This window comes from Vulpes lagopus, chromosome 1 (assembly GCF_018345385.1).
Source record: "Vulpes lagopus strain Blue_001 chromosome 1, ASM1834538v1, whole genome shotgun sequence".
In the NCBI taxonomy this organism is placed as follows: domain Eukaryota; kingdom Metazoa; phylum Chordata; class Mammalia; order Carnivora; family Canidae; genus Vulpes; species Vulpes lagopus.
Genome location: NC_054824.1, coordinates 163,792,981 through 163,813,562, shown reverse-complemented (window position 1 = coordinate 163,813,562; position 20,582 = coordinate 163,792,981). Strand labels below are relative to the sequence as shown.

Below are 20,582 nucleotides of genomic sequence, written 5' to 3'. Positions count from 1 at the left end.
GATAAAAAGCACAACTCAGGTTCCCTTGGGTTCCCTCTGACTCACATGAATTTGCTATCCCTGTATTAGAGTAAGCAACTACTGTAACAAACAACCCCAAAATTCCACTGGAATAACAACAAATGGTTATTTGTGTAACAGTCTGATTTGGAGGAACAGCTCCCCTGGACAGCTTTATTCCAAGCAGACATGCAAAGACCCTGATACTTTACTACACGTTAAGCCTCCAATCTTCACTCCTCAAAGCCTCCCCTGTCCTTTCACAGGAGAGGAAAGAAGGAGGAGAATTGCATGTGGGAGCATCCATAGGTCAGGTCTGGGAGTGGGTACATGATCTCTGTCCACTTCTTCTGTCCAGAGATCAGTCACATGGCTGCACTTAACTTCAAGAGAACAGCAAATACAGATTATGGGTCAAGGAGAAATAGGGAAAAGGCTGTTGAACATCTAGTCAGCCCCTGCCACAATCTCTCTCTCTCTCTCTCTCTCTCTCTCTCTCTCTCTCTCTGTCAACTAAGATAGACTGGGGCTCTGACTTGACCCTGGAGGCTTGGGAGTCAGGAGACTGCAGGCAAGGGGCAACATTAATTAGAGGGTGATGCCCTGGAGTTTCAAGGTGATTATTAATCAGGACAATGTCATGGTCAAGAAGTTATAATGCCAAACTAAATTTTTCTCTCTTGTATTCCAAACTTATTTTGTCAGTTTGCAAACTAAAGGAAGGAAAGATTCTGCAGCCAGAATACCAATAGACCAGAGGGCTAGGCGAGGCTGCCCATTGCTAACTGGCACCAGGTTATCATCCATGGCCCCCACTTGCCAGCCAAACTTAGTGGATCATGTGCCATGGTACTATAGGGTAGAGTGTTTTCTTTTTGCTTTAAAAAGCAACTTTGAATCCAGAATAAGCAACATTGTCTGCAAAGGTGTGGAAATTCCAGTCTGGTAAGACACCGTGAAAGACAGGCAGTGGTCCTAGAGGGTGATAATAGAGATGGTTATTGTGAAGGATGTTGTGGTTTGCAACAGCACCCCCTCTTTGGGACTGATACACAAAGGCTCTGGCTTCTTGGAATATCGACTGCTGACTGCTCACAGTTCACAATGGCGCCTGTCAGTAGGAACAGCTGTGCCCAAGGTTAGGCCTTCCCCTTTGCACAACTCCCAGGTAGCCCATGGGCAGTGACCACCTGCTTGGAGATTTAAAAGCCTAACCCTCTTGCGTCAATCTGGGACAACTCTGTGAAGGTCTGTTCAGGCTCCAGAACTCCCCATAGAATTTGCTTAGCTCTCAGTTACAATCTCATTACAAGTCAGCTTCTCCTTCTGCCCAAATTTGCCTTCTTCAGTGCCTTACAAATGCCAACCTCAAGAACTATCTCCAGTAAACTTTCTGCATGCTGATTCTCACCTACCAATTAGTTAATACAAAAAGGGTTTTAGGAAGCTGACTTTCAAAATGAGGCTTTGGAGAAGGGTCAGTCATTGGTCTCTGGAAGTGCAGACCTCAACACTGGTCATAGGTGGAATAGAACTAGCCCCTGAGATATTGTATCAGTGCAGTTGTTGAAAGCAGGGAAACTTCCATGCAACTGTTAAAACTTCATCAGCAGTAGACTGATAAGGGATATCTATAAAAAGGGATACATGGCCTAGTGCAGTGTTTCTTATGATTGAGAGGGATAAGGGAGATGATAATTATAAGGACCACAGAATTGGGTGACTGTTGCTGAGCACCATTGATTTTTGAAAGATAAATAATGACAGGCTCAGATGATTAATCACCATTTCAATGCAAAATATGAAAGCTAGAGGGCCTTCCTAGCAGCACTTGGGAAATCCTAATCTCCTGCAGCCAGAGTACCAGGAGAATAAAAAACAAGGCTCAGGACTTAAACATTAAAGTAGTAGAGCTTCAGATAAGATTGAATTCTCAGACTCAGTTAGTCTCTTATAACAAGTTCAGGTCCCTAATGGGGAAGGCATAGGGTGCTGAGACTTGGGATAGGGCAATTGAAGTAGATGCAGCTAAGTACCTTGACCTGCTGGGCCCTCAGAAGTCCCTTTCGCCCCTCTGTCTTGTTAGATCATCACCCTCCCCTTCCTTGAAGATGATGCAGAGAGCTCAAATAAAGAATTCACTTTACCAAACAATGCTTTCCTGCTTCAGGATCTATCCCCTACCTCTGCCCCAGGTAAGCAATCCAGTAAGGAAGATCAAATTCCAGTACAACCAGACTAGAGATGCACTGAACCTTTTACGGAAGGAGAGAGAGTATACACCAAAGTTTCTGCAAGGCATGGCTAACATATCTCTGTAGTAGCTGGTAGCATATGCATGAGGCTGAATCCTGGAGGACTTGATCAAGAGGAGCAGAACATAAGATTGGATAATCAAGAGTTTATCAATATGGGAATAGTCTCCTTTTTATATGATTTAGTGCCTTTGCAAGGGTCCTGGAGATAATTGTTCCTAGAAGGGTTGTTAGGATCCGGAAAATGCAAAGGCCCACACTATGTGAAGTAGAATTGCAAGAACTGCCATTGGTGGATGGTGAAGTAAGAGATAAAACAGCTCAAAGAAGTGGGCACACTAGAGAACATATACAATATCAGCCCAGAATCCCACCAGTATGTATATGTTTCATGGGAAGACCTAAAGGACATGCCAAGTGTCACACTAATAAGGAATACCTGGTGAACATGGGATCAGCCCAGTGATGGCTATTCTCTATAGGCTAACCAAGGCTGACGATAGGACAGGCTAATACAGAACTGGGTTTTCTAATAGCCTTATTAGATCCTCAAACAATAAAGGTCCAGGTGGTGGCACTCAACCCTCAGAAAACAGGGTAATTGCAATTATTGTAATGAAGCAAGTTGGCCATAGGTATCACAATATGTGGCAAAATTCAAGTGGTATTTGGATTTGACTAGAGGGAGAATACAACCTTCAAAGAACTATGGCAATATTAATAGAACTTGTTTCCAGAGGCATGTAAGATGAGCAAAGGGGATATTTCTTAGTTTACACAGGCAAAAGATATCAAGGATGGATGATAAGAAGCCTGAGGGAAACCTCTCAAATTAAAATTCATGTTACCTTGCTAAGTTTCCAAACTTGAGTCAGTCCTTAGACCCAGAACACTGGGAGCAGAAAGAGATGCCGGATTCCTATAAAAAAAATCCTGCAACTCCATAGCGATTGTATTCAGTTGAAAATTTTCTAGTCCTTTTCCCAATGAACTATAGCCATTCACTCAAGTGACAGTCCATTTTGGAAAAGGGAATACCCAAACTCTTCAATGATTGTTGGACACGGAGTCAGAATTGACATTGATATCTGACATGGGTCTCAATATGCTATAGTAATCCTCCTCTTAAAGTTGAATCTTGAAGATCAGTTTGGGCGAGTATTGCCAGTGGGGCAGTATCAAGTTTGGCAGAAACCCTTAGAGTTGGTATTGGTTCCTTAACCTGTACAGTAGGAAATTTAGTAGGGAAAGCCAAATGAAAACCTCTGCAACAATGGCTCCACCACAAGCCAAAATAGTAAATAACAAGATAACTTTGCAACCTGGTAAGAATAGTAGACATTAGTGTTGCATTCAAAGATATAATGAATACAAAGTGATGGTCTATAACAAATTCCCATTTAATTCTCCAGCATAGTCCCTATAAAAATGGAATGAATCATGACTGATTGATTCACAACTGTAAATTTAATCAGTGTCCCCAGTTGTAGCTGCAGCGCCAGATGTGATTTTACTAAGGTAGATGAATATAGCCTCCAACACATATTAAATGGTCACTGATATAGTGAGCGCATTCTTTTCCATCGCTATAAGAAAAGAGCATCCAAAACAGTTCATATTCATGTGAGATGGACAAGAGTATATAATTATGGTCTTTTCTTAGGTTCTGCTAATGATTTGGCCCTCTGTCATAATATGGCTAGAAAGGAGATGGAGTGTCTGACATCCCATAGAACATCATATTGGTCCCTTATATTGACAAGGCCATCCTAATTAGACCAGATAAATAAGAGGTGGCTAGTATGTTGGAAGCCTTGGCAAAATACATGTGTTTCAAAGGATGGATATTAAAGCTTCAGGACCCTCATACATTAGTGAACTCAAGTTCTAGAGAATGCTGGAATATCCCTTCCAAATAAAACAACAAAGAATTGTATTTTACACCTCCTACTACTAAGAAAGTAGCATAAATTTTAATAGCCTCTTTAAGTTCCAGAGGCAGCATGTTCTGTACCTGGGAATACTGCTCTCACCCATTTGCTGGGTGACATTAAAAGCTATGAACTTTGAGTAATATCAGAGCAGGAAAAGAGCTCAGCAGAGGGACCAGGTTAGGTTGTGAGAAAGTGGTCTGACACTTGAGCCATATGACCCAGGAGACCTTGTGGTACTAGAGGCATCTATGATGAGAGAAAATAGTGTGCAGAGTTAATGGAAAGTCTCAATAGACGAATCACAGTGTAGACTTCTAGGGTTCTAGAGAAAGTCCCTGCCATCTAAAACAGGACAATAACCATAAAAAAAAAAAATGAAATTACCTATGTGCTACTTGCCCGTGGTAAATACAGAGCTTCTAACCATGAGATAAAAGGACCTCTCCACCATGAACTGGTTAAGTCATAGCTCACAAGTCACAAGGTGGGGCCAGTTCTGTGGCAATGCATTCTTAGGTGGATATGGCACATCCAAGGTTGGGAAGAAGAGCTGGAGAGCACAAGTAAGCTAATTAAGCAGGTACCCAGAGCCCCATGCTATCAATCAGTTTACACTAGGGTATCTCCCATAGCTCACAACTGTGGCTTAATGGAAGGGCCTTTATGATGAGATAGCAGAGAAGCAGAAAGCTGAAGCTTTATTTATAGGTAGCTGTGGTGCATAGTGATGAGGGGAAATCCTCCCAGCAGAGTTTTGATGTTAAGTGCAATTAGTCATCAAATTTGTGGAGAGGGAGAACTGACCTGAGGTAAAAATATAGATGAAGTTGGACAATGGTGAATGACACAGTTGGTTGGTTGGTCGGTTATTTGGTTGGTCAAGGGCCTGAAAGGAGAAATATTAGAAGATCAGAGATGAGTAGGTCTGTGAAAAAGGCAAGTGGGTGGATCCATGGAAGTAGACAGGAAGCATGAAGGTTTTTGAACTACATGTTAATAACCAGCAGAGAACATCCACCATAAGAGAGAGACTAAACAACTAGACAGGATGACTTGATCACCTGCTAAAAACCAGTCTCTGTCATTGGCAATCCTAGTGATGGCACAATGGATGCATGGCCTAAGGAGCTATGGGTGTGAGTATGGAGGCTGCTCATGGTTGCCATCCATTAAAGCTGATTCAATTACTGCTACTGTTGAATGGAGGCAGTTAAGAACTTTGGGAATGGGCTAAGAACTTTGAACAAACACCATGGATTATTGATTATTCTTACCTTTTCGTCATGTTAGCTTTTGAATGTCTTTGTGTGCCCACAGATAGTGCTGAGAATGATATATTTTTCTGTAGGCCAATCTGTTTCTGCAATAAATTTCTCAGATGTTTCCAGTAAGAGCATAAAGAAGAAGTTCTCCTGCTCCCACAGGAGGCAGCAAGAACAAGAATGCATTGGCTGAAGAAGAGTCATTATGAATAAAGTGTATAGTAAAACTACATTTGGAGATGATATGCTCTTGTATATAGAAAATTCTAAGGAACCCCCCCTCCACACACACACATACACAACTATTAGAACTAATAAGCAAGTTCAACAAGAAGGCAGGATACAAGATCAATGTATGAAAATCAGTTGTAGCTCTGTACACAATGAACAATCCAAAAATAAAATTGAGAAAACAATTCCATTTACAACGGCATCAAAAGGAATAAAATACTTAGGAATAAATTTAACAAAAGAAGTGTAAGACTTTTAAGACCCGAACCCATAAAATATCATCAAAAGAAATTAAAGATTTAAATAGAAAGATGTTTCATATTTACAGATCAGAACACTTAATATTGTTAAGATGATGATACTCCCCAAATGGATCCACGTAATTAACACAATTCCTATCAAATCCCAGCTGCCTTTTTTTTTTAATTTTTTTTTTTAATTTTATGATAGTCACAGAGAGAGAGAGAGAGAGAGAGAGAGAGAGGCAGAGACACAGGCAGAGGGAGAAGCAGGCTGCATGCACAGGGAGCCCGACGTGGGACTCAATCCCGGATCTCCAGGATCGCGCCCCGGGCCAAAGGCAAGTGCCAAACCGCTGCGCCACCCAGGGATCCCTGCCTTTTTTTTAAATAGGAAATGACAAACTGAACCTCAAAACTCATATGGAAATGAAAGAGACTGAGAATAGTCGTAACATCTTGACAAAGAAAAAGTTGGAGGATACACATTTCTTAATTTCAAAATTTACTACAAAACTACAATTATAAATACATTGTGGTACTCACATAAAGTTAGATATATAGATCAATTGAATGGCATTAACAGTTCAGATCATACCATACATTTATGGCCAATCAATTTTTGACACACGTGTCAATACAATTCCATGGGGGGAAGGAAAATCTTTCAACAAATGATGCCAGGAAAACTGGATATTCAAATGCAAAAGAATGAAGTTGGATCCCTCTGTCACACCACATACATAAATTAACTCAAAATGGATCAGAGGCCTAAGTGTAAGAGCTAAAACTTCAGATTCTTAGAAGAAAACATAGACATAAATGTATGTCACCTTAGATTAGGAGTTTTAGATAGGACATCTAAAGAATAAGCAACAAAAGAAACAATAGATAAATTGGACTTCATCAAAATTGTATACCTTTGTACTTCAAAGAACACTATCAAGAAAGTGCAAAAAAATCCACATAATGGGAGAAAATACTGGTATTTGTAAACTATATGATGCTCATGTGTCATACATATTGTATGATTTCATTTGTACAAAAATTTTCAGAATAGGCAAGTCCACAGAGATAGAAAATAGATGAGCAGTTGCCAAGAGCTGGGGGTTGGGGAGGAATGGAGAGTGACTGCTACTAGGTACAGGATTCTTCCTTGGGTGATGTAAATGATCCGGAATTAGATAATGGTGATCAGTGCACAACTTTTTAAATAAAAACTACCAAATTGTGCCCTTTGAGGGGTAAACCTTATCATATATGAATTGTGTCTAAATAGAGCTATTTTTAAAAGAAGAAAAAAATTAAGAGCATTGCACCATGAGGCTGGATGGGGAACATGAACATTAGGCTGACTCATCATTGTGTCTATGAATATGTGCCTAGACACGTGCTGCTCCTGCTTCTTAGAACATTTTCCCCACCTTTATTTCTGCTAATCCACATCTTGTATTTCTAACATAACTGGAACATAAACTCTGCCTTCCCCGTGTCAGTATCTAAAAACCTTATGGCAGTACTACACCCTGGTTCCCCATCAAAGGATTCAGCCAGGAATTAACTGCCGCCCGTACTTGCTAAAAGTGCACTTATGATGTGCTATTTGAAAAAGACAGGCTAATGGGTATGTTAACTAGCCATTCTCTTAGATACTCCCAAGCTTTATCACTGTAATGGCTTATATCATTAGAAACAAGGTACCTGGGCCACGTGATCAAGCCAGGCACAGGCATACTGGTGATGAGTGATGTTATAATATTATATACTCTGCTTTTATAGAGGGTCTATATAAGAAATACCCATTTGAATGGCTTATCTATGTCTGCCACAGAACTGTAATCGAAGACTTTCCGTTATATTACCCAATGACCCTTAGGTAAGGGCCCAGATGATAAATTTCTCTTAGTTTCCAAGAAAGAGTTTGCTTCTGCAGGTGAGTAACCTGGATGTTTCTTTTTCCTTTCCTTTGCTTTCCTTTGCTTTTCTTCCCCTTCTTTTCCTTTTCCTTAGACACAGAAACTATCTAATGTAATAAAAGCAACCCACACTTGGGGCACCTGGGTGGCTCAGTGGTTGAGCATCTGCTTTTGGCTCAAGTCATGATTCCGGGGTTCTGGGATCAAGTCCTCCAACAGGCTCTCCACAGGGAGGCTGCTTCTCCCTCTGCCTCTCTCTCTGTGTCTCTCATGAATAAATAAATAAAATCTTTAAGAAAAAAAAAAAACCCACACATGTACTACGAGCCTGCTCCTGTCCTTTATATGCTTTCTTTCTCTGGACCATCACAACATCCTATTGCCCTTTACGGATGTGCAAACTGATGCTACAAGAGATTAAATGACATAGCCCGCCCCTCCCCACTGGCAAGGGGCAGAGATGGGATTTGAACGGAGGCAGCCTGACTCCAGGAAGCACGCTAAGTCCAGCTTCTAGCTGTATGGCCTCTCTGCAGGGTTTATTTCCTAAGTCATCTGAAAAAAAATGCTTGAATTAAGAGGGTGTACATACTAAATACATGTTTGCTTTATTCCCCACATCTCCTAGCTGAAAATGCTCAATAAATAACATTGATTGATTTATTTTCTCCAAGTGCTGAGATCCTTGGAAGAGTGACCCCACATAAATTCTGGTGGCTGTTTTTATTAATGATGCAAGGGTAGTAATCACACAGGCTGGAGGAGAGGAGGACAGAACGAAAATGGAAATAATTCATTTTCTTTCTTAGGTGAAATGCCTAGAAGTTGCATGGCACCTTAGCAGTCTAAAGTCTGGGCCTCTGGGTGCGGGCACACTGCTGGTAGGGATTTAATCATCTTATCTGATGTATGTTTCCACGGAGTGACAGGTACTCCCTGTCCCACTTCGGAACAGATTTACTCTGTCTGATAGGCTTGGGGGAAAGACCTTTACTCAACCAGCATGATTCAGCTGGTCTGTGGTGCTGCTTATCTGTAAACACATTCATAAGCAAGCTAGCTCTCAGCTTGCAGAATTTTGATTTAGTTAAGTTTCCTTTCTTTCCTCTTGCCTCCCTTTTCTTCCCTGCCTCGTATCTGTAGGCTCCTATGTGGTGGAGAAACTACAGAGCACCAAGATGTTTGTAAGTGAGGACCTCACCTCCTAGCCAGACACTACTGACCTTTTGGTTTCTTAGCCCCTCTGATTGCTGGTAGACTCCCATTTTAGAGTCCCAAGTGCTGCAGAGAAATGACAGACATACTCTGTGGGAACTGGCTCCTCCAAGTGTGGTCTCTGGACCAGCTGTCACAGCATCACCTGGGAACTAGTGAGATGTGCAGAATCTGGGGCCTCTCTTGGGCCTGCTGAATCCAAATCTTCAGGTGAATCATATGCACATTAATGTTGGCGAAGCACTGGTTTCAGAATACTGCCCCCTCAAGGAGTGGAGGCCGCCACTGTACCACATGGATGCCCCCTGAGTGTGCCTTGGAGGTGAGAATAAGGTGCTGATGTGGTTGCTCAGGAGTCACAAGTGGAGCACCAACCAGATGTAGTGTGGACCTTCAGGGGCTCTGTTGCTGCTGTCGGTCGTTTCTACTGTCTAAGAAGGGGCGCGCACATTGTATGTTAGGTCTTTCCCTCCACTGACTGTAAAACATCTGGAGACCTGGGATATTGCTTGCATAGTTATTAGAAGTTTCACAGCAGATTAGTGCCTCCCAGGGAGTCATTGTCTCCCTTTCTGTATACTATCAATGCTTTGCACATCTCTACTAGAGAATGCACCACCCTGACTTGTTTCTGCTTCTCCATCTCCCCACATCCTGTGGTACAATTCTTCATGGTCCAGAAATGATTATTCTGCACATACCCTAGTGCCTAGCACTTACCACTAAGAGGGAGGAAAGGGAAAGAGAAGCAAGTAAAGGAGAGGAAGGAGACGTGGGAGGAAAGGAGGAGGGAAGAAGGAAAGTGGGAAGGAAGAAAGGAAAGAGCTTGGAAGAAATGGGATTGAGTTTTAGGGAATTGAAGGTATATATGTATTCTGGAAGTTGGGAAAGATTGGGCAAAATTGTGCAGAGAGTGAGTGTTCAGAAAGAGAAGGGAAAGAAAAATCTTAGGGAAATCTTAGGGGATGAAGCATCTAAGTGACAAGTAAGGGGATAAATCAAGAATTAAGATGAGTGTGGAGCCAACATGCAAATTCAGGGCTGCGCGATCAATGGCCCACGCCATCTCCTATGCCACACTGCCTTTAGCAGCATAAACAGACAGCAGTAGAAGGACCCCTAATATCTGCATAAGAAATCTAATTCCTTTATCCCCGGTGGGGGGTGCAAAATGGGGCCCAGAGAAGTGGATTGACTTGCTCAGTTACAGAGCTGGCTGGTGGCAGGTGGCAGACGCAGAATAAGGAACTAATAAAAGGGAGTGTATCTATAGCTGGCTGGTCATATAACTTGAATTTTTCAACCTATTCTTCCAGGCCAGGAGCCAGTGTGTCTCCATGGCTCCTTTGGTCCCTATTCTCACTCCACTGCTGGGCGGAGCAAGCACTCTTCATGCAGCCCAGAGTGCCGGCTCATTACTATTCTCTGCCGGGGCTCTAGACCTAGGTTATGTGTGTGCCACAGGGACTGCACGGTCCTGCATCTTCTGCGTGTTGTTAGTAACCAGACCTCTCTAGCCTTCACAGCAAAGATGGTTTGCAGAAGTTATCAGATTTGTAATGGCATTCAAATTCTAATTGGCGGTAGAGAAAACAGCAAGAAATTGGAGGCACGATGTTGTGATTAAAAATCATTGAGCTGATAGAGTTATCAGGAAACCAGCAAGTTGCTCCCTGTATCTCCAGCCTAGATGGAAACATGTCTACTCCGTGCTTAAAGCTTCTCGGGGGAGAGACCTTAGTTTTTTCCTTTCAGTTAACAACAGCCGATTACTTTTGCTAGAACCACTCCCAAGAAAGGATGTGAGGATACTCCTGCCTCTCAGCAGCCCTCTTCTTCCCAGAGACGTGTCATCCCTTCCCTGCCCTCTCACTCCCAAGTCCTGTCATCTCCCAGGACCCAGATGTCATTTTCTGGCGGAGAGAGGTAGGGAAGGAAGACTGCTCTTCCTCCACTGCTGATAGATAGAACCTCAGGCAAGTTCTCTAACCTCTTCTCCCTCATGTCAGAAACAGGTAGACTGGCTGGCCTCTAAAAACCTTCCAACTCCAAAAATCTAATACTCTATTTTGCCAGCGGGTTAACTTCCAAGACTTATTTCTTCCTAAGGGCATTTTAATTTTCATACAAAATATAATGGCAAAAAAAAAAAAGGATCTCTCTTCTATGCAAGAGAACAGACTTACACAATGAAATTACAGGTTTCAAAGGTGATTTTTTGGGGGCAGGACATTATGGAGACAATATATTCCATCTACTCAAAAGGCAGTTCTGCCCATCCCGATGACTATTTTCATATTTGTGAAAAGAAGCCAAGAATTGGATCTGAACTATTTGTGATACCCTGTACTTGAAGAGATGTTCATTTATTTTTTTGGCTGTGGATGCATGAATATGCTTGCAGAGCAAAGCATTATATTATTAGCAGGGGGCATTAAATGTGTTATTTAGTATTAGAGGTATTAGTCTTGAGCATTAGGGCAGATTAGCATTTGATGTATTCGTTCTTCGGGGTTACAATTAAGGCTTGGATTCCTGATTGTTATATCCAATAACTGAATTGTGATTTGGCTCTTAATTCTACATTGAGTTCACCAACATTGACAGCTCAGTCCTAATTAATTAATGACAATTCTTTATTTTCAGCCTTGTATAAGAATAGGTTGTTCACATATTCTGATTATTATAGACTTCCAAGGTGACAATTTTGACTAGGGATAGCCTTTTCATATTGTGACATTTCATAGCCTAGTTTTCTGAGAAACTCTATACTGAATTCATGGTTTCAAGCCTTTAGAAACCTCTTAAGGAATCTTGCCCATCCTTTACCCCCACCACATCTCTCACTTGCTTTCTAGAAGCAAAGTGCTCCCATCTCTCACTTGCTTTCTAGAAGCAAAATCTTTGGTCTGTTGCTTTGACCCAAGCTCTGGTACACCGGAAACCTGTTCATCACTGTCTCAGAACAGAAGAGTCAAGCATCCATCACAGGTAACAGATTGGTAGGTCAAATATGAACATTCCTTCTGCTGTGTTAATTAATAATGTCTTTTAGGCCTTCTATCATATAGTACTTGCATCTGGGCTCACAAGGGCACTCCTAAATATTTACTAATGTGTGATAGTGTTTTTAAATGGAGTTGATACACCCAGCTTAATGGTTTAAACCTTTGAGTAGGCAAGAAGTAGAAATCCTTATAACTGAGTGCATATATTTCTAAAACCTTAATACATCACACCTTCATCTTCCCAGGGCCTTCCTAAGACATGGAGTCTGAGATAACGAGACACAACCCCCTACTTAAGATAAGAAGCGCAACTCTATAGGTACACTTTGCCCCAGCGTGGTGTGATTCAGAGATTGACAACTGAGGTCTCCCTCCACCCCACGGTGACACCAGCCCAGGGAAGACGGGAGCCCTCGGGCACTGACTCACTCCTTGCCGGGGCAACTACCATCACGCCACTGAAGGTGCGCTCTGCTGACCTTGCACACAACACATTCTCAATTGCTTTCCACCTCATTCTGAATATTGCTGCGCATGCTGGGCCTTTAATTCACGGGTGACAGCCTGTGCCCACCCAATCCTACAGCATGTAGACCTGCACAGCCAGTGCTAAAATCAGCCTCTAATATCTGTCTTGCACCTCTCAAACCCCACCGTTGAAAAGTGTCAATTCCTTCCTACCACAACCCCCTTTCCCAACAGAAGCACACTCCTCTGACACATCGGTACCCCACTGACCAGGACGACATCTGCTGGCTCCATCTTCCACAGATGGCTTGGTATAAATTCCCCAAAGCAAGCAGTGGCCGAGTAGAAATAGACAGCCAATACCTGTGTCAACCCCTCGATTCTCCCATCGCTCTGGATTTCTACCCTAGAAGGCTCCAGGGAAATTGTGAAGAAAGAAATGCTGGAGGCTGCTGATCTACCAAGGATTTCAGGTCCTTGTGGGTTGAAATATGGTGCCATGCTTAAATATAATGCTGAATTCTTCTCTATGCAACAATAAACATGGAAGGCTCTTGGGCACATAGACATGACCATCCTTTCGGTCTCCCAGTTCATTTTGTACCAGCTGAGATACAGCCCAGGTAGGGGATCGAGTACTGAGTATGTATGTAGTGACTTTTGCCTGAAGAAAGTGCAGGTCATCATGCCTCCTCATCATACTTGGACCCTGTGGAGAATAGACAGGGAAGTGACTCTCCAAGAGATATGCTCTGAAATGCTTCTCTGACCACCTGGGGGAGGCACTGTGGTGAGAATGATGCCTTATTCTGTGTGGTGTATGTCCAACCTGCTCTTTAGGCTGGGAAGGTGGTAATCACACAGGATGGAGAAAAGCCAATGCCATGTCTGCATCCTTCCCAGTTTCCTCAAATGGAGATCGTGGACCATAAGATGCAGAGAGCATGGGAGACTCTCCTGATGTCCGCGGCAGTGTTGGCAAAGAGGAGTACCCATTAGCAGACACTTGCCCAGCACGCAGCCTGGGGGCCCCCTTGTGAGCAGGGACTTTGACACTACTCTCCTGATAGTGGGAAATCCTGGCTGAAGGGCCTGCATTAGTTCTCGCGCCTGGGAAAAGAGGTGCAGGGGCAGGGTGGGGGGGACTGGTAGCCAGATACCCCCCACATAAACACACACGCTCACACACACGACCAACCAAGCCTGACATGCATTCACTTGTGAAAGCATACACGAATCACCCAGCCTCCCCCGCAGCAATAGCCACCGTCCATGAATGCCCACGTATCACACACAGAGCAATTAAAAAAAAAAATCCAGGCAGCCCAAGGAGCTATACTCTTTTTTTTTCTCTTTTCTCTCTCATTTTTCCCCTAAAAAAGGCCTTTTAAGAAAATATATTAAATCAGGTAAACTTTTACTCATATGTTCATGTGGCTGGAGCAGATTGACAAAGAAAACAATCACAAAATAAATATTTTTGTTTTGTTTTTGTTTCGTTTTTAAAAAAGAACATTTCCCTATACATTGTCTCTTTCTAACTTGACAGAGCTGCTTTCTTGGGCAGAATGGGTGCTGTTGGAAGAGGAGCTCCGGCTGGACCACGAGGGTACACGGAGCAAAGTGGGGAGGCCGAGGAAGCAGGGGGGCCGGAGGGAGGGAGGAGTGGGGAGCAGAGCAAGCCTGCCTGCCCGCCCTTGCGGTCCTCTGTTGGTATCACCTTGAGTTTCTCAGGGGAGCCGGCTTGAGAGGCAGTCAGTGTCTGGAGGGTGCAGACGAGGCAGCGTACAAAAAAGTAAGAACCAACGTGGGGAATCACGAAACAATGCCATTTTAAGAAATCTGGTTAAAAAGAATACAAAAGTGACTCCACGGAGAGGGAGGAGGAGCTGCTCCCACTCCTACCGCTGTGCCCCCTCTTGCCTTCTTGAATGATAAGAATCACTTTTAAGGATTTATTTTTTCATGGTTTGGCTGGTTCTTTTCCTTAATCTCTCCCTTGGCTCCTCTCTTTCAACTGCATTCATTTGAAAGCACCGACTTTACAGATTTGAGGCTGCTCAGGGGTAGCCTCCCTGTGTGAGTGAGAGTGTGTGTGTTTGCACATGTGTGTGTGTGTGTGTGTGTGTGTGCTCGCACATGCACATGGTGAGCGTGTGCGCGTGTGCAGTAGCGCTTCCTTTCTCTCCTGCCTGCTTCAGTCCAAGCCCTGAGGTCCTGTCTGCTGGGTGCTGAAAGTCTCAAGGGAGAACCCTGTTGGCACTAAGGTGAGGGCTTGGATGATCTTCGCACCCTGGATTTCATGGATCACCCTGGATCACCTCCCTGCCCAGCACTGGAGGGGGCCCCCCATTAGCTACAGAGTTTGCCTGTCTCATACTCCACGGGGTTTGGCAGCTTGGAATTGAAAGCCCTCAGGGAGGACTGGATCCTGCCCACCTCGTTGTTGGCCAGCTTGAGCCGATGCCGGAGCAGGCAGGAGAAAAGGTCAAGCCGGACCTTGCCGGGTGGAGAAAGCTGGTTTACCCGGTCCCTAAGCTCTATGAGCTGCAAGAGGGCAGAGTCCTGGGAACCTTGAGTGTATGGGTAGTCTAACTGGAGAATTAAGTCCCGGATAGCATCCGGGTCAAAAGGTAGGCTGTAGCCAAAGACCTGCAAGGTGTTGATTTTCATGTATCCTAAGTTCTTGGAGGGATCGGTCATCTCCAGGGGCTCGTAGTAGATTGTCTCATTGGAGCTGTCATCCAGGGACTTGATTCGGCTCCGGAGGTAAACGTGGACAGTCTCAAAGAAGGTCTTCCACCTGTTTCCCAAGGTGATCGTCCAGTTTCGGCACTGGGCGGCTGCATCCACATTAGTCCTCTCCCAGTCGGGGAAGCTGCCCTCATTCACAGGCATGAACCAGCTCTCAGAGTGGCTGCCCCCAAAAGGGTTGACATAGATGGCCATGACAGGCTCCAGGGTGCTGTTCTTGGTGAGGCAGATCTGCAGGGACAGGGCCAGCATCACGTGCACTAGCCCAGGCTTGTATTTGTTGCTCTTCAGGGTGAGCAGCATGCGCTTCCTCCAGGAAGGGTCGAACCAGCTGCCCAGACGCATGTCGTTGCTGATAAAGATGGAGTGCACCTCAATGCGGCTGTCCCGCTTCTGCAGCAGGTACTTCAGCTCCAGGTCCTGCAGGTCTGTCTCTAGCCCCAGAAAGTTCTCCAGGGACTCAGCCACCTCTGGCCGGCACAAGCCCTGGGCTAGCACATAGCCTGGGTTACAGCCCCCACAGCGCGTGCTGTTGTCCGGGGCACAGTGGGCACACGCTGGCCCCTCCCCCAAGGCACACGGGATGGGGCCCTGGCAGGAGGACTGGTCATAGGGGCAGGTGCAGCTGTGGCTCTGCTCCAGGAAGGTGCCAGGGAACGTGCTCTCTCCACAGTAGAGCAGGGACTGGACTCGATTCCACCAGTAGGACAAAGACCTTTGGGAAGGAGGTAAAAATGAATAAGGAGTCCTAGGAACACATCGCCATCACCCCCTACCCCAAAGGTAGGAGGGGGGTTGACTAATAGGTGGGAAAGGTAATGAGAAAGATGAAGCCCCAGGTTCTCTGAATGATGGAAACCCTACCGCACCACTTCTGGAATGACTAAGGCCCAGAGCTCAATGTCTGATGGATCAACACCAGCAACACTTGACATCACGCTTGTACTGGAAGCAGCCAGGCTCATCCCTCCCTGGTACCACCTCCCTCGCTTACTCAACAGCCTACAGAAGATCTCCCACGTGTCTGTATGGAAACCTCCTGTGTGGCTTTCAGCCTTCTAGAGAAGACTGTCCAGCAACCGGCTCTCCCAGCTTGCTGGCATCCCATCCGTTTCTGTCCTACTTCACCATCCCTGTCCTTTCTATTCCCTCTGCTTCTGTCTCTCTTCCACCCAGAGCAGGAATCTTCTATAGCTGGCTTCCTCTTCAGGCTTCTATTTCAGCTCCTCTGATAGCTCCTCCAAGAGGTCTTCCATGACACCCTTTTCAAAAGAACCGCTCCTCCGCTCTCTAGCACACTGCTCTGTTTTATGTCATCCACAGCAAGGACCAGGATGGGAACTGATTGTTAATTGTCTCCTTGTTCACAGATGGCCTCTCTGCAGATGCCACGAAAGCAAGGACACTGCATAATCCGCCAACATATTCTCAGATACCGGGATTGTTCCTGGTGCCTGGTAAGCACTTAAGAGTGATTAGTTGAAAACACAAAAAGAAACCCCTTCTGGAAGCCTTGGCTGGCCTGAGTTCTCCACTCGGGCTTCCCTTTTACCAGCGCCTCAGTCAGAGCCACAGCTCTGGGTTGCAGGGTAGCTTCCCTACCCCGCAAGGCCCCGTCTCAGCACACCATTCCCATCTCTCCCACACAATCTGGCCCAGACTTCCTTCTCCAAGGTGGCTTTTCTCTCCAGCTCTTGCTTTTACTAAACTGCACCTCTGATTTATGGTCTACCAACATGAATTTAAGTGGCTCCCGCATAGTTAAAATTTTATAGTTTTTCTGTTTCTGTATATTTATTATATCTTCTCAATGAACAAATACCACCCCCCTGACACACTGCTTAAAATCAGGATATGCTGTGTGCACTTATTAAGTAAGTGGGCGCATGACGGGGTGGATGAGGGAGTGTCTCTGACTGGACAGCCCCGCTCTGCTCCCAAGGCAGCAGGGCCTGGCTTCCTCTCCTTCTGTGGCCGAGAGCAGTCACTCATTTGAAGAAAGCTGATGTGTGTATTCTCACCATATGCAATTGGAGTGTGAGCTCCAACTCCACCCCTTTCTTTCCTAAAAAACGTCTTAAAACCGAGATGAGTGAGAATTGGAGTATGATTAGAATAACATTTGAATCCACTACAATTTATAGAGAAGTAAAATTAGCCTCTCTCTGTTTTCTCTCTCTCTCACTTCAGGCACTAGTCAGAATCGAGAATGACACACGGGGAGGTGACAGCAGGGGGATCTCAAAGGCCTCACGTGGGTCACCACTGCCAGATCTCCCAGTTGGACAGAGAGCCTTCTACCCCCGCCCCCCCCCCGGCCCCTGCAGCCCCGGGGATGGGGCCGCCCTGGGCCCTGGCGGCTGGGGCGCTCACCTCTCCTTGGGCAGGCGGAAGCGAGGCTGCCGGTGGCAGCGCTTGCAGAGGTTGAAGAGCCGGCGGACAATGCGATGTGTCTTCTTGACCAGCAGCTTCAGGCTGGCTCCCAGCTGTTGGTAGCGGTGCTGAAGGCTGGTGTCCACGGCCCAGAACTGGGAGATGGCTGTGGAGTTCAGGAATCTGTCGTCAGGCAGCCTCTTCAGCAGGGCCTGGAATTCCTCTGCGGGCAAGAACACGGAGCTGAGCTCAGGGGGCGGGGGGCAGGGGGTGTCATGCAGACCCTGGGGGTCGGGGAGCAGGAGGGCACCGCCCCCCCCAGACCCAGCCAGCCCTTGCAAGCACGCCCCCATGTAACAAAGGAGGCTTCATAGTCACTCTCCCAGCCCCTTTTTATATATTTCTTTTTCAACAGCTTTATATGGAAAATAATTAACATACCATAAAATAGAGCTTTAGGATTCTTTTCTCTCTTTCTTGTCCCTAATATGCTTCTGAATTTCAAAACAGATTTCTGTCACTGCCCAAGCAAGCCAGAGGGACTGCTTTTGCCAATGACCTTGGGACACACCACTTTCTCCCTTGGTAACCCCTTATACATCATTCGTGACACCGTCCATCACAGGCTGTCTTCTTTGTCGCACCACAAACACACTGTGGGAGATGTAGGGCAGTCCCAAAGGGGAGAGTGGACAGCTGGCAAATGTGGACACCGGGAGACTGAGTGCCCAGCTCAGAAAACTTCTTAGAAACCTTCCAGTCCCCAAGCCCAGCCTCTCCTGTCCATATCCTTCTCTCTGACTCTGGAACGCTTTCAAGCTTCAGCTCTTGGCAGATAGCCCTTCTTTCTTCTAGCTAATCCAGAAGGAAGATGCTCTCTGGTTCTGGGGGCCTACTGCAAATCTGAGTTCTCAGAGCTTCGTAGGCACAACACGTTTGCTGAACTCATGCTCAGATCTGCTTTTACTTGGGACCTGCAGCCACTGTCTCCTGGTGGGGGTCCAGATAGCCCTCATTTACTCAGTAGCAGTAACTAACTCATGGAGGTGGAGCCCAACATCCTGTCCCACAGTAAGCATCAGTGAACATGTGCCAGCATCACTATTCCAGCGTAGCTGGGATTGTGAGGACTGGAATATTCTCCTTAGCAGTTAACTGCCATGTCTGGGACTTGAAATCGCAATGCCTGGGGCCTCAGCTCATTCTGGTTTCTCAAGCACTTAGTTATTCGTACCCTCTTCCCCAATGGTTGGAGAATCATACCTAGTGATGACGTTAACAACTAGCTTCTATGTTCTTCTTTTCTGGTTTTTTTTAGAGACAGAAAGAAGCAGAAAGAGAATCTTAAGCAGGCTGCATGCCCAGTGCAGAGCCCAACGCAGGGTTTGATCTCATGACCCTGAGACCATGACCTGAGCCCTGAAATCAAGAGTCAGACGCTTAGCCAATGGAGCCACCCAGGCATTCCTCATAGTTCTTTTGCTAAAACGTTTAAGCTCACAAAACAGCACAGGGAATAAGAGGATAAACCGCCCTGTGCCCACCACCAAGATTTAGCCGTTTTGCTGTATCGACTTCATTCAGTCTTTTGTTCTGTTTTGTTTTTGAGAAATAAGACAATGAAAATATGTAATCGAAGGCTCTCAACTTCCCCTCCAACTCCACCTCAATGTAACCACTCTCTTAGATGTTTTATCATTACCATATATTTCTTAATGTTTTCTGCAAATATATTTACCTGTAAAAAATATTAAGTATTGGCTAGTATTTTTTTTTTTTTAGATTTTATTTATTTATTCATGGAGACACAGGGAGAGAGAGGCAGAGACATAGACAGAAGGAGAGGCAGGCTCCTCGCTGGAAGCCCGATGAGGGACTTGATCCCGGGACCCCAGGATCACACCCTGAGCCAAAGGCAGATGCTCAACCGCTGAGCCACCCAGGCATCCCATGTTTTTAAGCATTATATAAATAGTACTAAATACATATTATATTTAATACATATTATTATAGTATTATGTTTATATAGTAGTATATATAATACATAACCTTTTTCATTTTTCCTTGTTTTACCAACATTGTGTTTCTGAAATACATCCACATAACTTAGCTATCATTTAGTGTTGAAATGTATGAATGTACCAGGCAGAGTTATTTATACATTAGTTTTATCTACATTATCCCATATGAGCCTTCCATCCACCTATCAATATCACTTTCCCTCTTTTACAGAAGAGAAAATGGGGATATGGCGAAGCTGTATGGCTCACATAAGCTCATAAAACTGGTTACTAACAGAGTGCCTTAGTCTTTGGAGGCTGCTTTCAGAAGATGCCACAGACTGGGTGGTTGAGAAACAACAAAAAATTTATTTCTCATAGTTCAAGAAAGTGGGAGTCCAAGATCAGGATGCCAGCTCGGTCAGGTCCTGGAGAAGGCCCTCTTCTGGGTCACATATGGCTAACTTTTCACTGTGTCTTCACATGGCAGAAGGGAAGTGGGATCTTTCTGGTGCCTCCTTTGTAAGAGCACTAATGCCCCATCACCTCCCAAAGGCCCCATTTCTCTGGACATCATATTTCCAACATATGAATTTTGGGGGATGCAAACATTCAAACCATCACCAAAAACAAGGCCTCGAAACCAAGTCCTGAATCTAGATCTCAAGGTAACACAGATACTAGTTGTCCCTGTGATGAGCCATACTCAGCATGTGCTGGGTGCCTCCCAGAACCATTCTATGTACATCACGATTCAACAGACATTCCTTCTGCACCGTATCTGCAGACACGCCCTCAAATCTAGTCACCTGAACTTAGGAAGTCCTCAAAATACATCTCCTTGGTAGGAGTTATGTCCATTTGCACAGACAACAAAAGATAATCCCTTGAGACTTGAGGTGGTGATATAACCTTCTAGGCTCCCAG

General features: G+C 45.0%; 1 protein-coding gene across 2 annotated transcripts in view; it reads right to left on the bottom strand.

Moving 5' to 3' along the window:
• Positions 1–13,672: 13,672 nt before the first annotated feature.
• The window catches only part of BRINP2 (BMP/retinoic acid inducible neural specific 2), a 108,593-nt gene continuing 101,683 nt past the window's right edge, over positions 13,673–20,582 (bottom strand). For both annotated transcript variants that reach the window (XM_041750955.1, XM_041751019.1), the window contains exons 7-8: positions 17,656–17,878; positions 13,673–15,997 (exon numbers count right to left, since the gene is read on the bottom strand). In XM_041750955.1, coding sequence (XP_041606889.1) covers positions 14,881–15,997; positions 17,656–17,878 — 1,340 coding nt within the window. In that variant the 3' untranslated portion in view covers positions 13,673–14,880. The remainder of the gene's footprint in view (positions 15,998–17,655; positions 17,879–20,582) is intronic.